The sequence below is a fragment of the Myxine glutinosa genome, chromosome 1, assembly GCF_964187855.1.
Source record: "Myxine glutinosa chromosome 1, kmMyxGlut1.1, whole genome shotgun sequence".
Lineage (NCBI taxonomy): Eukaryota > Metazoa > Chordata > Myxini > Myxiniformes > Myxinidae > Myxine > Myxine glutinosa.
In genome coordinates, this window is record NC_136261.1 from 314,419,100 (window position 1) to 314,435,888 (window position 16,789).

The following is a 16,789-nucleotide window of genomic DNA, read 5'->3' on the forward strand; positions in this document are numbered from 1 at the left end:
ACAAACCAAACAACGAGCAGCCGCCAATCGCTCAACAATCGTCAAATAATGTGCATGACCTCAACTGAACGACAGGAGAACAACAATCAGTGCAAAATTTGCTGTTGGGGATTGTGTATGACATCTCCTGCTTTACACCAATATTTATTATTCGACCGTTTTAGTAATAGGTTGAAAAAACGTTTGGAGCTTGGAATTTATTTTTTTGGGGAGAACAATCCTGCAAATAAATTCCCATTGTGAACAATGTTGGCTGATAATTCCACTATGAGCTGCATGGGTCACCTTCCTGCTCTTCAATGCACCAAGACTTTATAAAGCAAAAAACAAAGGTTTTTATTAAAATTAAGTTTATGTAAATGGCACAGAATGTGCATTCAGCAGCAAAGTTCTTATTGTAGGGAAAAATAACTTTGTACTTTATCTTTAAAAAATAATTATCATTAATACCATAAGAGATGTCTGTCTGTGGCTGTGCATGGCTATTTTTCTCAGAGATGGCCAAACGGATCTTCATCAAGCTTTCAGGGGTTCATCAATGAGTGCTGAGGAGTGCTTTAGGCAAAACAATATGTTGCCTTGAAAAACAATACAAAATGGATAGTTTTGTATTCTGTGATTTCAATATTCTGAGTTTTCAAGTTCTGTGATTAAACATTTCATGAAATTGAATGCAATATCATCTAATAATGTAATGTAGGGAACAGCTCAAGAAAACATGACACGAGTGACCAATCCATATGTGGCTGGGCTATCTGAGAAAGTGAGAAGATCCGTCTTCAAGTTTGGCATTGTTACATCGCATGAACCACACAGACGTCTTTGCAACCAGTTAGTTCATGTTAAAGCCAAGATCCGGAAGGATACGAAACACGAGTTGGTGTCGGGCATCAGATGTCGTGACCCATAATGCACCGAGACCTACATAGGAGGAACTTGGCAAACTCTGAAGGCCCGTACGAACCAACATAGTCATCCAGTTTATGAACAGGCTTTGAACTCTGCTATATATACGCACATGAACCTGCATGGTCACAGCTTTGATAACATTCAAGTGGTCATTTTAGACAGAGAAAAAAACTGGTTTGCTTGAGGTGTAAAATAATCTATTTGGTAAAGAGTTGAATCACCATCTCAACAAAAGGTGTGGTTTGAGATTTAATCTGTCACGGACGTGGGACCCCACTATAACATCTCTCCCACTTCGTCTGCAACCGTCACGTGATGCCCGGATTGGTCGATAGACCAATTCACTCTATCATCGGTGGAGGTCATGTGGCGATTCTCAAGCTTCTTGACTTCAACATCTGCCGTGACCAAGGCGAGTGGATTCTTGCCTAAATGTCAGCTCTACCAACTAGTAGGTCAAGCTTTTTCAATTATAGCCTTTTACTGTTTTAATTTGACTGGATGAATAATAACAACCAGCAACGATTTAATGGAATATCTTCTTTCAAATCACAGAAGCTAAAAATTCACATCTAGCATAGCCTAGTTTAATTATTTAAAATAAAAAATAAAAAACTGCAATAAAGCATGCAAGCTTCAACATTGTTGAACACAAACAAATCAGGGATGGTAATACTGGTGGAAACATGAACTTCAATTAATAACACATGTGATAAGAGGCAGGAATGACGATCCTTATTTCATTCATAAAAAGTTCAACAAGCATGGAAAACAGATAATGCAAATAAAACATATCCAAAATGTTGATGATAAAAGTAGTCCATGTTGTTTGAGAAAAATAATCACAGTATTGTCAACTTAAATTATTAATAACAACGTTATACTTGTATGACGGGAAGGTCCCAATACACCCAACAATTGCAGAAAAATCTCATCAACTATAACTCGGTCAATGACCGGCTATCTAAGTCATCACATAGAAGCAGTTGGTAGACGAATTTTATTTTTGTTTGTTTACCTGGTGATTGCTGCCTGCAGGTCCAGCACCTTGGCTAAGCATAATGAGAGTGCAGATAGCCGGGCATTGTCTTTTACGCCAGGTGAGCCATGGCGGATGGGACTTCCTCTGAAATGAAAATACAATTTAAGGGCCGGTATTACAATGACATAAAATTTGAATCTTACGATTGTGCAGTATAAGGAATGATTTAATATTTGGAAATAATCCAGTCCAACTTCAATCGTGCAACGAGATTTTAAAAAAAAAACATTTTTTTAACAATATTGAAGGTTCTATTAGCTTATAAAGGCACTACAACGTCAACAACAAGGCTGGATGTTGAATCTTATTAAAACAAATCGTTGTTTAAAACAAACTGACAAAATGAATAAACAAATCTGTAATTATGTTTTATTATTTCCAAAATGTAATCTTAATGACAGTCGGCAGTATTATGCCATGTATAAATCTGAAAATTGGTTTGAACAACAACAACAATCAAACCACCAACCAAGACAGCCCCTAAACACCAACATCTAAATATTTGGTGAGTGGTTCCTAAAACTACTTCCCAAAGAAAATGAAACTGTAAGTGCATATAAAATAAATATAAAACTCGAACAGCATTCTTCAACGTTGCGACGTCGACTGATATGCCTCCACCCACATTATTACATAATTATACCTACTTGCACCAAGTTTGTTTTAAATCCCTTCAGCTGCTCTCAATTATCACAGTTTTACCTGACGTGACCTCTGACCTTTGACACCACAATCTAAACAGCTCATATTTGCATCATAATATATACTGAAACCAAGTTTGGTGAAAATCCCATCACTGGTTCAGAAGTTAGCTTGTCATCAGTGCAATAACTGGTGATATGCCATGGGGAGTTGATGACATGGACATGGGGAGTTCGAGGAGACACCACGTTTCGATAAAATGCACGAATTGGTACCACCCTGATCAAACAGAATTTGACCTAACGGGACTGACCTTTGACCTCTTGACCCAATAATCTAATAGGTTAATCTTTGCATCATTATACATACTTGTAGCAAGTTTGACTTAAACCCCTTCAGTCGTTCTTAAGTTATCGCGGTAACGAAGACCTATCACGGACTGATGGACGCTCAAACAGAGGGACGCACGGATGGCCAGCTGGACGGACAACCCGAAAAACAATGCCTACGGCAACTTCTTCAGTGAAGGCATAAAAAAAAAAACAAAGCTCAAAACAGGCATTTGGCTAGATAACCCATTCAGTATAATAAATACAAACATCTTACCAACAGGAAGAGTGATACATTAGCACAACTTGCATCAGCCATTGAACACTCACCTGTGGTCAACTGCCTCGTACACTCTGCGATCCTTGTCACCAAGCACCTTGACCTCAAAGAGCAGCACATACCCATGCTGAGTCTGAAAAAATAAAAGGCAAGGGACAAAAAATACATGGCGGAAAAGAAAAGGCACAATCGTGGGTACACATCAATCATGTGCCAAAGCATTTAGAAAAGTCGTATCACAATTTTCTTTCAGCTCAACCTCCCCTTTTGATCACACAATAAACATTTTTGCACTCTGCAGAGTACATAACATCCACACAGCCTTTTTCTCACAACAGCAAGCACTTTTGTGCAATGCGATTATTGATATTGAAAAATAAACCGTGCATCGCTGTAAATTCACCATCCTCTATTCACTTTGGTCAATGGCTGTAAAGACTGACTAAAGAAACTTTTGCTACTGGCAAATACATTTCAAAATGTACAAGCAAATCATTGTTTGAATGACACAACAGACTCTCAATTCAATGGTGTTGAATTTAGAAAAGATAATTGGAAAAAAACAAATGCCTTGTACAATAATAAAAGGGAAAAAAAAGAAAAAAAGAATTATTTAAATTAAATTCTAATAAAAAATAAATTCATGAAAAATCGTAATTTGATGCACAAGGGATGCACGGTTCTATCCAGCGATGCACGGTTCTATACCACCCGGAATGTGAGCACAGCCAATGAATACTCTGCTCAAGTGAATCGCAGTTGCTTCGGACGAGTGTTGCTGTGAATCTCGATTGGCAGCACGAAATACTGAGTAAAAGTAAAATTCCAACAATTCCTGGAGAGCCGAGTCAAAGTTCAAAAATATATTCGAAAGCCACCCCACTTTTCAGGAAAAATATTCCCCGAAAATACAATCACCGACCAGTAAAAACAAAATGTTGATCAACACATGCGAATGTATGTATGAATGTATTGTAGTGTGACCAGTGACCACCCTTGGTGAAAAGCGTAGGGTAGTACGGATCACCAAACAAGCTTTAACACTCAGAGACGTTCAGTTCAATGGCGGAGTTAATACGCTTGGGGAGCAAACGGGGGAGAAGAAACCGGAGCCTTAACTTCACGGATCCCCCTGATGTCCTCAACCCTGTAATAAATAACCTCACACAAAACGGAGTTAAAATGTACAAAAATACAAGTTTATTAAATAAATGCCAGTACAAAGAAAATGCACGATAAACTAAATTCCTAAATGCAGCACTCCCACAAACAGACCCAAATACAGACAAATGGGAAAGATAACTGAAAATTAATACGTGTCTGGGTGCCCTTAACTGAGAGTCTCCGAAATCTTGTCAGGATCGTCCCCGTCCCCCCCCCCCCACCCTCCTCCCCTCCCCCGTCCAAATGTCCACCGCTCCAACTATTTTGAACACACTGCTCCGACGTCATCCATGCCTCCTTCACAAATCAGCGAGTGCCACCTCTTTGTAGTCCATCTCTGCTCCTATTAGTAAGTCCCATCTTACCTGGGCTTGTGCCAATCAAATCCAACCCAATCACGGCTCCTCGGGGCGTGGCCTCACGGGTGCTTCATCCTGCGTGCTTCCAAAGTCGGGATAATCAGTGCTAATGCTTCATGCATGGTTTCCGGTGGTTTTATTATTAATTAGTGGTGTCGTTATTGGCCGATTGTTGGCTAGTGTCTAGTGCGGTGTCATAAGGAACAAAGGAATAGATTACAGAGGTATTGACACACAGGGGAATAATTAACATACCGTAATCCCTAAAATAACAAGCATTCTGAGTATTGCGCTGCAATACATGTCCCCTACCGGCAGTCTGTCGTCCGGAAAACTGTTGGGGAAATTACCAAGGGTTTTTTACCCACAGGTCCTGAATCGTTCCAAATCGCTAATTACCTCAAGACGGGCTCACCTGTGATTCGCACTCGGGACTTCGATTTATACACCTTGCAGACAGGTCAGCAAAAGCACCACAAAATACGTTGTTGATAAAGAACCTTTTGAGTCACTAAATATCAGTAATTTATTATATTTTCCGGTTCACGATCAATGATCGATGTGTATATATATGTTGCTCGGTTTGGCTCCGCCCCTCCCAAAAGCGCGCGCTGTGTCGCACTTTTGACGTTCGCGAGGTGAGGCTGAGGGCGCGCGGTGCGGCTTGAGGAGAACTCTAGAATAAACAAAGTGCCATAACTTTGTCAAACATGATTGAAACGTCGTGAAGTTCGAACTTGATCTGTAACTTATCATGAGGAAACCATGTACCAAGTTTGAAATCATTAGCATTAAGAGTTTAGAAAGAAAGTCCGGAAAACTGTTCTTTGCATGACAGACTGACGGACTGACAGACGGAGGGACGGCGTGCAAACCTATAGTCCCTCCTGTGTACACCAGTAGGGGACCAACAAGCATTCTGAGTATTGCGCTGCAATACATGTCCCCTACCGGCAGTCTGTCATCCAGAAAACTGTTGGGGAAATTACCAAGGGTTATTTACCCACAGGTTCTGAATCGTTCCCAATCGCTAATTACCTCAGGACGGGCTGGCCTGTGTTTCGCACTGAGGACTTCGATTTATACACCTTGCAAACAGGTCAGCAGAAGCATGAGAAAATAAGTTGTTGATAAAGAACCTTTTCGAGTCGCTAAATATCAGTAATTTATTATATTTTCCAGTTCACGATCAATGATCGATGTGTATATATATGTTGCTCGGCTTGGCTCCGCCCCTCCCGAAAGTGCGCGCTGTGTCGCGCTTTTGACGTTCGCGAGACGAGGCTGAGGGCGCGCGGTGCGGTTTGAGGAGAACTCTAGAATAAACAAAGTGCCATAGCTTTGTCAAAAATGATCGAAACGTCATGAAGTTCGAACTTGATCTGTAACTTATCATGAGGAAACCATATACCAAGTTTGAAATCATTAGCATTAAGAGTTTAGAAAAAACGTCCGGAAAGCTGTTCTTTGCGTGATGGACTGAGGGACGGCGTGCAAACCTGTAGTCACCTCCGGTGTACACCGGTAGGGGACTAATAAACACGACAGCCCACCCCTCATGATGGGAACGAAGATACACCTTACACGACATCCGGGCTAATACAAAGTCCCTACTTATTACATGCGGTGGTTCTTCTTCTTCACAACAATCGGAGCACACTAATCTATACATTCTACCTGGTTCTAAGATAATCATTGTCTACCCCCTACAAAAGTAACAGTATGTATGTATGTATGTATGTGTGCATGTATGTATGTATGTATGTGTGCAACTTTGAAGAAAAAAAATCATCAAAATACAGATATGATTGCCAAGAATATTTATCAAAAAAATTCCTGGTATGTTTATGTTAATGTGTCATACTACCTACCACATGTGTTGTACTTCCTATGTAGGTGAGATTACATGGACATTGTAATCAAGATCAAATTAATTTAAAGTGTCACATTCAATCGATCTGGTTTACCAACCTTTACCCACCAGCCATTTACACTTTTACCTTTATTTTATTATTCCCCACATTTGTGTCACCCTGAAGGCAAAATACACTGCCCAGGGACACAATCGAGGATTTTATGTGTGAAGACTTGAAGAAAATTGTATTTTGTTTTCAATGCAAGTACCCAAATAAATGCTTATTTTGCTATTCATAACACGTAACAGAATTCATTTTTTGAAATGTAATTTAAGTTTATTGGAAATGAAAACGGCACTTTTTAAATGGAAAAATCAGTCTTTAAACCTCAGTCAGACCACAGGAACAATACACAAGCCGGAAAGAGGAAGCAAAAAAATGTCCAGTGGTCAAGCGTGTTTAGAATACACTTGCGCCAAATAATCCAGTGGTTTGGTCTTACGCTTCAGCACAGACAACGACACGGTAATCATCAATAATCACGAATTAATGATACGATGTGAGCCAGAAAGGGAGCTAAATAACAAAGGAGAAGAAAATGAAATCAAATGGGGTAGAAGAATAAAAATATTTAAATTTAAAAAACAAGACAGCTTCTGATCAACATACATTTCAACATACAGCTTCTGATCATCAATTTGGTTTCAGACCAGGTCACTCTACTCTGGACATGCTTCTGCTGTCTCAACAATGGATGGAGGTCCTCAATGCCAAACAGGAAATCAGAGCCGTCTCCCTTGACATATCACGTGCCTTCGATACGGTCTGGCACCCAGCTCTGCTCACCAAACTCTCCTCCTATGGTATCCATGGAAATCTCCATGCATGGCTTGCGGACTTCCTCTCTGGTCGTAGTAAACGTGTGGCCCTGAATGGATTTCTCTCATCTCCCCTTCCTGTTCTGGCTGGAGTTCCCCAAGGCAGTGTTCTGGGCCCTGTGCTTTTTCTGGTCTTTATCAATGATCTCTCCGACTCTCTGGAAAATCCTCTCTAACTCTTTGCTGATGACTCCACTCTCTGCCGCTCCATTCCTCTTCCCTCAGATCGGCAGTCTGCAGCCTCCTCACTCTCTGAAGACTTGGACAAAATCACAGACTGGTCAAACAAGTGAAACATGTCTTTCAATCCTGACAAATCTCACACTCTTACTATGTCTCTCCGAAAAGATCGACTGGACAACCCTCCCATCTACTTTCTCAACAATCCTCTCCAAGAAGTTCTGTCGCTCAAGCTTTTGGGTCTCACTATCTGCCATGATCTTTCTTGGGAAAACCACATTTCCAAGCTGGCCTCCAAAGCCAGTCACCGACTGGGCATCCTCCGTCGTGCGAAGTCCTTCCTCGGCACACCTGAGCTCCTCACCACATACAAGGCTTTCATCCGCAACTCAATGGAATACTGTTCTCCCCTATGGGCCGGTGCTCCTGCCTCACACCTAGCTCGGCTTCACGCTGTTGAAACCAAAGCTTTCAGAATTATTGGAATCTCCCGCGATGAAGCTATCTCTGAGGGCCTTTCACTCTCTCACCGCAGGCAGGTAGGTGGTCTTTCTGTCTTCTTCCGACTCCTCTCCGGCCTTGCCCCCCAGCTCTCTCTGTGCTCTGTCCCCCAAATATTCCTACAGGTCGCACAAGATCTGCCAGCAACCCTCTGATGGTTAAACTGCCGAAATCTCGGCTCTCTGCTCACCTTCACTCTTTCATTCCTCTTTTCTCCCGCCTCTGGAACAAACTCCCTCACTCCCTTCAATCCAACTCCTCCCTCCAGGTCTTTAAAACAGCTGTTCACCACCATCTCTTATCTTCCCCCATCCAAAACCTTGATCTTTTCTACCCCTGCTAATTCACCCCAGATCCACCATGTTTGAAATTCCAACTTCTTTCCTGGAAGTCCTGGCAGTGTCTATATGTTTTATACCTCTCCCACCCCCCCCCCCCACCCATGCCCCCCGCTTCCCATGCCCCCCCCCCCCAAAGCCCTCTCCCTCTCACAGATCTCTCGATGTCTCCATGTCTCTCGGTCCCTGCTCTCAAATGTTGTGTTTGTGTCCTTCCCCCTCTCTCCCCATCTTGTCTACCGCTCCCGATGTTATATGTTTTATGTGTTGGTTTGTCTTTCTGTGTGATTAATGTTCGCTCTTTCACGAGCCTCGATCTTGTATCCAAAAAAAAAAGAAAAAAAGAAAAAGAAAAATCAGGCCTGTTGGAAGGCTGATTAGAGCAGGAAGATTTGGGAAGCGACACACCAGGAAAAACAAGTCAGTGGTCCATTTCAATCATGTCTACAGTTGCATGCAAAGCCGTAGAAGCAAATCAAAACTCTTCAGCCCAGTGAACATTCGCTGGAGGTAAACAGATCAGCACAGTCGGCTCAGGAAAAGAATCCCTGAAAGCACCCAAGGCATTTTAACCACAGCAGTGGCAGCGTGGTCTTGTACAAGCAGTCAAAGAGTCCGGAAGGACACCAAAGTGTGCAGGTTGAGGCAGGACGGAATGCGAATACTGCCAGATGAAACAACTTGCTCCTCTCCAACTGCTGCACTCGGCACATCTCTGAAACTCCAAATGCCCATTCACTGCATCTCTCAAGATCCAACTCAAAACAAGATGTGATGACTGAAGCAATCAAGTTTCAATTTGTGCTTGAGAAGAAACAGCAGATTTGACTTCACACCCAAATCTCACATCAGTCCTCTCAAATAGGTCCATCCCAATATTTTTGGCTAAGCAAGGTTTTGCAATAATTATAAGGACTGGTAACATATTGTATGTATGAATGAATGAATGAATGAATGATCGTTTTAAGGCCATTTTCCCCGCTAGAGCAGGGGTTAGCCTTGCGGGCCCCATGACAATCATGGTTCCCTGTTTGAGGCAATGTTTTTATGGCCGGATGCCCTTCCTGACGCCAACCCTTGGTCGCCTCGTGTTGGCGTCAGGAAGGGCATCAGTATGGTAACATATTGTATCACCAAGTTAAATAAATTGGGTTTTAATGCTAGGTAGTTTTATATTTATATATATATATATATATATATATATATATATATATATATATATATATATATATATACATATACATACATATATATATACATATATATATATATATATATACATATATATACATATACATATATACATATATAAACATATATATACATATACATAAATATATACATATATATACATATACATATATATATACATATAGTATATACATATACATATATATATACATATATATACATATACATATATATATACATATATATACATATACATATATATACATATACATATATATATACATATATATACATATACATATATATATACATATATATACATATACATATATATACATATATATACATATACATATATATACATATACATATATATATACATATATATACATACATATATATACATATACATATATATATACATATATATACATATACATATATATATACATATATATACATATACATATATATATACATATATATACATATACATATATATATACATATATATACATATACATATATATATACATATACATATATATATACATATATATACATATACATATATATATACATATATATACATATACATATATATATTGTTGCGAATATGGAATTTGGCCTCCATATCCGCTTGTAAATATTCCCCTATTTCCCCAATACTCCCCAACTATCCCCAATCCCCCATTCCCTAGTCCCATTGTCTGTAAACAACAATCAGTAGAGCCGACCTTCCCCTTTTTCCCCCATTAAATGTTGTGCCCAGGTCCACCGCATCACACGTAGACAACTTTCGGACATCTTGCTAGTTATTCTTAGTCTATGTCAGTTAAGGACTCCTTTCCATTAATTCTGACTCTTCGTTGCACCAGAATGTGATTATATGGCACCAGTAGTGAGTTTAGGACCTTTCCCATACCTCCTTCCATCTTCTTCCCCAAACAACAACAACAACAACAATAACTACAACTACAACTACAACTACAACTACAACAACAATTACAACAACAACGACGCTGCGCGGGGGGAGTGTGCGTCCTCCCACCAGCTCGGTTAGCCGCCATGACTATGCGCTCCACGGGGTTACCACGAAGGGGCTGGCTGTCAGCTCCTCGTCAAGGGCGGAGCCTGGTAAACCCCCCGCACGCACCCAATGAGAAGCAACGTGCCGATTCCACGAGGCGGAGCTAACGAGCCGAGGGCGTGTCACTCCCCGCCGGATATACGCGGCCACGTACCGGACGTGACGTCAGATGCGCCCCCAGCCTGGAGAGAGAAGTTGCCACGTACGAGCGCTGAATACCTCCCCGCATCTCTGGACCGGACCGAGTCGATTCTGACCTTTGAGCCCAGGTACACCTGGAGCCATCGATCCTGCCTTTCCTAGCCATCAATCCCCGTGTGAGTCAGCCTTTTGTCCCGTTTATCTGTCGTCTGTTGGGGTTAATATAAGATTGTGTCTAAGTGCTTGTCTTTCTATGCTGTACCTCTCGTCCCTGTAATCTGACCTTCCGCCCTAATATAATCTCCTCCGGAGGTCTTGAGAACCGTATCCCTGGTGTCGCGTCAATTTAATCCCAGCCGTGTGTCTTTTCCTTCATTGACCTAGCGTAGCGCGATTAGTCAACGTTCGGGTATAATCGGGTAACTTGTGCAGACGTGGTCATACCAAAACCGCTCGGTAAATAACATCTAAGCCACGTCTGTAACAATTGGTGTCGAGGAGTGGAATTCGAACCCGGGACTAAATTTATTAGGCCCAAATTGGTAATAGAATCGATTCGGAGCGCGTTTCCCGCGCGAAATTATAACGGCGAAATTTGAATTTGTTTTACGAAAATAAAAACCCGAATTTTGAAAGTCGCGCTATGGCAGACCAAGACAGCTGGGGTCCGGTAGGGGAGAGTGAGGCAGGGTCGGTCCAGGACCAAATTGAGGGACGCGAGGAGAGCGAAGCAGCGAGGGTAGCAGACGCACAAAATGGCGCCTCGCTGGTCACCGCGCCCGCGACCGTGGTAGCGCCGCCGATGGATTGGGGCCTATTTATGGAACAAATAAAGGCCTTTATGGTTAAGTCGGGTGAAGAAATGAAGGACGAGATGAGGGCTAATAGTCAGCAATTGGGAAACCAAATTGTGGGATTGAGGGCTGATAGTGAGCGATTAGAGGGCCAAATGGGGGTAATGAGGGACGAAGCGAGGGGTACTGGTGAGGGATTAGACAATAATTTTAAGGGATTAGACAATAATTTTAAGGGATTAGACAATAATTTTAGGGGATTAGACAATAATTTTAAGGGATTAGACGAGAAATTTGGGAAATTAGACAATAGATTAGGGGAAATACAGGAGGGGTTAATGGGGGTAGAAAACAGAATGGCCGCTCAAGAGAATCAAATGGAAGGGATGCAAAAGGGGTTAGAGGGGGTAGAAAATAGAATGGCTGCCCAGGAGAATCAGATAGAGGGAGTGAAAAATGGGTTAGAGGGGTTAGAAAACAGTATGGAAGGCAAATTGAGGGACATGAGGGACCAAGCGGAAAGGGAAGTTAACCAAATGGGGCAGCAGATAGAGGGGGTCAGAATGGGGGTAGAAACCAAACTGGATGCTCACAGGGAGGAAATGGAGCAGATGAGGGTGGCATCTGGGCAGGAGATGCAAGTGATGGGAGAGGAGATCAGAAGAGGAGTGAGTGAGGAGGGCGGAGGAGTGCGCAAGGAGGTGAGGCACTGTAAGGAGCACATGGAGAAGGAGGTGAGAAAGGGGACTGTAAAGTTACAAGGGGGCATAGAGGACCTGACGCAGGAGGTGGAACAGCTGACGGAGGGACAAAAAGGACTAACGGAGCAGGTTCAAAGGAACACTGCGGTATTAGGAGGTTTAAAAGCGACACAAAACGACATAAAAAACGACTTGATAGCGACAAAGAGGGAATGTCAGATGGTACGTGAGGGACTGACAACGAGGCTGGACGAGGTGATAGAGGTAATGGAGACGATGGACCGGCAGGTGAGGACGCACATGGAAACGGTCAAGGTAGCCTTGGAGGACGAGCTTGAGGAGACGTACCGGGGAATAAAAGAGGTGAAGCACAAATTAGAAGAAGTGGAAGAAGGGATGAGTGAAATTAAGAAGCGACGGAGAGGGGATAAGAAAGAGATAAAAGAGGAGATAAAAGAATTGGTCCAAAGTCTGTGTTTGGATCGTGATGATGTGCTCATTAACCGGATGAGGGATTCGCAGGTGATGGAGGAGAAGCGAAGAGGAAGAGGACCCGGTGTAAGTGGTGACCAATATGGTCGTGCGTATGATGCGCCAGGGGATTTAAGAAGCTTGGGGGTCGAGATGGACCCGGGTGTTCGTGAGAGGCCGTTGGTGAAGTGTGCAACAGGTCTGGTGTGCGAAAAAGGAGGTGTGCGAGAAAGTCCGACTCTGGGGTGTGTGAGGAAAAAGTGCGTGCCAAGGAGTGAGGGTGCTGGCGAGAGTGAGTCGGTCGTAGCGCGTGTGCGAGGGGGCACATGGAAGCGCGGTGTGGTGAGTGTTACAGAGGATGTAACGGGAGAGTGTGCGCAAGAAAGGTGTGTGACGGACAGGTGCATGGGGAAAGAGTGCGCTGTCAAAAGTAAGGAAGAATGCACACCTGTGGTGAGTGTTACAGAGGGTGTGACGGGAGAGTGTGCGCGAGAAAGGTGTGTGACGGACAGGTGCATGGGGAAAGAGTGTGCTGTCAAGAGTAAGGGTGAGTGCGTGGTCAAGAGTGGAGGTGAGAGTATTGAGAGTGACAAGGAGAGTGAGTTGGTTGTGACAGGTGAGCGAGGATGTACACCTGGGATGGAAGGATGCACACCTGGAATGGTAGAGCGTGAGTGGGAATGCACGCTGGAGTTGGTGGTGAGGCACGTGGTTGGGTGTGCGAATGAGAGCACACCTGTGATTGTCACAGAGGAGGTGACTGAGGAGGGGGCGCGAAGCGGTGTATTGGTGAGGTGTGCGAGCAACGAATGTGTGCCAAAGTGTTCGGTGGTCAGGTGTGTGACCAAGGCTGTGAGTGGAATGGGTGTACCTGGGTGTGTAAGGAAAGGTACGAGGAGCATGGGCACGGCTGGATGTGTGAGCAAGGAACGGGCTGCGGGGTGTAAGCGTCCAGGTGAAGCATCGACGTTAGACGGAGTAGAGTTTAGAACGACTTATAGCCGAATCGGGCCCTCGGTGCGTGCTGGGCCTCGCTTTGAACGGCCGCGTCCGTGCTCCACTGGGCGGAGCGGGCAGCCCGATAGGAAGGGTCGTTATGGCGACCACGTTTTGTGGAGACGTGCCGGCGAGTCGAGATCGGGACATTGGATGGCTCCACGCCGAGGTGATGCGTGGGATCTCGGCCCGGGTAAGCCCCCGTCCCTGCACCGAATGCGGGATGTATCCAGCCGCTGGCACAAAACAACCAGCATTCATTGTTTGGCTTTACGAAGCCGGGCTTTGGACAGGAATTGGCGCACCGAGAGGTATTAGTGAATAGACTGGGTGATGAGGTTAGTGTTTTGGACCCAAAATTAGAGAAAAGCAAAACTTGATGATTGGCAAGGGATTGGCAGTAGTGATTGGCAGAGGATGGGCAGTGATTGGCCAAATTTTTGATTTGTTGAAATCTGATGTGCAAAATTGGTAGTGAGCGATGGGCCCGATGGGTAAGGGGGGCATCCCTGCCACCCTTCCCATAGTGGGGGGCAAAGGAGCAATAGTTTATGGGGTGTATGGCAGTGAAAACTAGCCCGGGTGGGTTAGGTTATATTGTAGGGATCTAGAAGAGATTGACATTAGGTAACGTTAAGTTTAGTTAGTGACTGATACCTGTAGTGGGGACGCAGGTAGTTTAGTGTGGTTGATAATGACGTGGGAGCGCAATAGTGTAAAGGGACGACTGGGAAGCGCAAGTTTCAGAGGGGAGTAGTTAGCTGAGATGGTGCCGTGTGTGTGAGGATTGAACAGGTGTAATTGAACAGGTGAGGATTGAACAGGTGTGATCGAACAGGTGTGATTGCACAGGTGTGCAACTGGACAGGTGTGTGGAGCAATGGATGAGTAGTGAGTGTGGTGGATCAGCGCGAATGCGCTTGGGGAGAGAAGGGTGCAGGCGGCACCAAGAGTGAGAGCACAGGTGTGCAAGTACAGGTGTGTGGAGAGAGTTGGAGTAAGTGGTACGGAGTGGTGTGCATGGTGCGAAGGTGTGAATGGGGGAAGAGTGGACCCCCATCACGGATACCCGGGGCGGGTAGTGTAAGTGTTAGGTAGAGGGTACAGGTAAATTGTGGTTGGATATTGGCATCTGTGGTGCGGTTGCAGAATGGTACTTGGATGGGTGCATTAGTGTTGTGGAAATGGCTGGGCGTGTAGCCTGTTAGTGTGTGTAGTTGGTTGGGCACTCCACCACTGTGAGGATGTCGGCCAGGTGAGGCCGCAGGTGGGCTCTGGGAGCCGGTAGTTGTGAGTGGGTGCCTGAGGATCCCGGGTGTGGATCGGGCAGCCCAGTGCCAGAGAGGGCACCGAGTGGGGAGAGAGCCAGAGGGCCTTCCCCAGGTAGTTAGGTTAGGGTGAGGAGCAGGTAAGCTCGGAGGCAACTGCAGTGGTGGAGGTGTGCAGGTGGGTAGACCCGCTGGGAGAGGTACACGTCGCGGCCCAGAAATTGTGCGAGGGCACCGGGAGATGAATCGGGGGAGTGAGACCCCAAATTGAAAAGCACCACAGTTTGGCCAATGGGAATTGGTTTTTAGAACCCATAAGTGTAAGAGGGCCAATGGTTTGGCCGGAGAAAGACCCCGGGTAGTGTAAAGTTGTTAAAGTCATTTAGGAAATAGTTAGGATTGATGAACCTGTCGCACCATACGCAGCCACTTACCTGTGGTGATGATGATGACTCCACACCTGTGTTTTCTTTGTTTTGTTGCAGGAAATGAAATTGCTGTGTGGATTGTGAGACGCATCACGACGTGGATGAGACATTGGGGTGATTCCATCTCTCCCTCCCTAGGAGGGACTGATGATGAATTGGTAATGGCAAATTATGATGTTGAGTTGGAGATGGCAAATTATGATGTTGAGTTGAAAATGGCAAATTTGATTGGTTAGGAGGGAGAGAAGACGAATTTGGTTTATGGGAGGAACGGGGAAGACAGTAGGGATGTTTGTTGATTTGTAAAGTAGATGTTTATGGGTAGTGTTGTGTTGTGTGGATACAGTAAGGGGTAAGGGAGGGGCCATGTAGGTTACCTGGTGGGGGGGGGGGCGTACGATAGAAACGTACCTGTCTCACCTGGTTCCCATGTGCCCCCAGTGTGCATCATCTTACATTGCGTGCACTTTTGCGCCCTTACCACCTTACTCACTTGTCTTTTCTTTTGTCTCCCACCTCCGAGGATCTGGCTTTGGGGTAGAGAGAGAGGAGAGAGAGGTGCTGGCTACGCAGTTGTGGGCCTGCACTTTCGCTGCTTGCTGCTTGGATCGATACACCATATGGACCGCAATGTTTGTGGCCACCCACAATGGACCGCAGCTCTTTTGCGGCCAAGCACCACCCGTGGATGGACCTATGGGTCAACGTGGCACCTATGCCATACAGGTGAACCACTTATAGTTGGCCCCCTGACGGCCACAATAAAGAAATGGACGCGGTTGGCGCCTTTCTTTATTTTGTTTAAAAGAAGTAAGAAGGCCAAGTGCACCACACGAAGGCAAGACCAGCGGCAGAACATCGGCCGGCTGCGACACCACACAATGAGTCATAAACACTTTATTGGTGCACCGGATGGTGCTCACTGTGTGATGGGGTGGTGCTTGATGCTTGGAAGGGGTGCTCTGCACATTATTAAAGGCCGTAGGCCACAGAGCACTCGTGGGTTGGTGTATCGATGCTAGCATGCGTGCTCTCTCTATGCATAACATCTGCATGTGTTCCTCCAAAAACAGGTCCTGGATCGTAGTGTAAATAGCAGCGTAGTTGTGTAAATAATGCTCCCTACCGGCTGTATGTTTAGTTTGAGGATTCTTTCCGGATTCGGTTATCCTGTGGGTGTGTTTCTGTGAGGAGAAGGGTGCAACGTCGCAGGGGGACATATTTACTCATT

The 16,789-nt window shown here is 44.5% G+C and overlaps 1 protein-coding gene across 2 annotated transcripts in view; it reads right to left on the reverse strand.

The window, feature by feature from the left end:
* RIC1 (RIC1 partner of RAB6A GEF complex) overlaps positions 1-16,789 on the reverse strand; it is a 159,906-nt gene that overhangs the window by 103,643 nt on the left and 39,474 nt on the right. For both annotated transcript variants that reach the window (XM_068136483.2, XM_068136477.2), the window contains exons 3-4: positions 3,253-3,335; positions 1,928-2,035 (exon numbers count right to left, since the gene is read on the reverse strand). In XM_068136483.2, the coding sequence (XP_067992584.2) occupies positions 1,928-2,035; positions 3,253-3,335 (191 nt within the window). The remainder of the gene's footprint in view (positions 1-1,927; positions 2,036-3,252; positions 3,336-16,789) is intronic.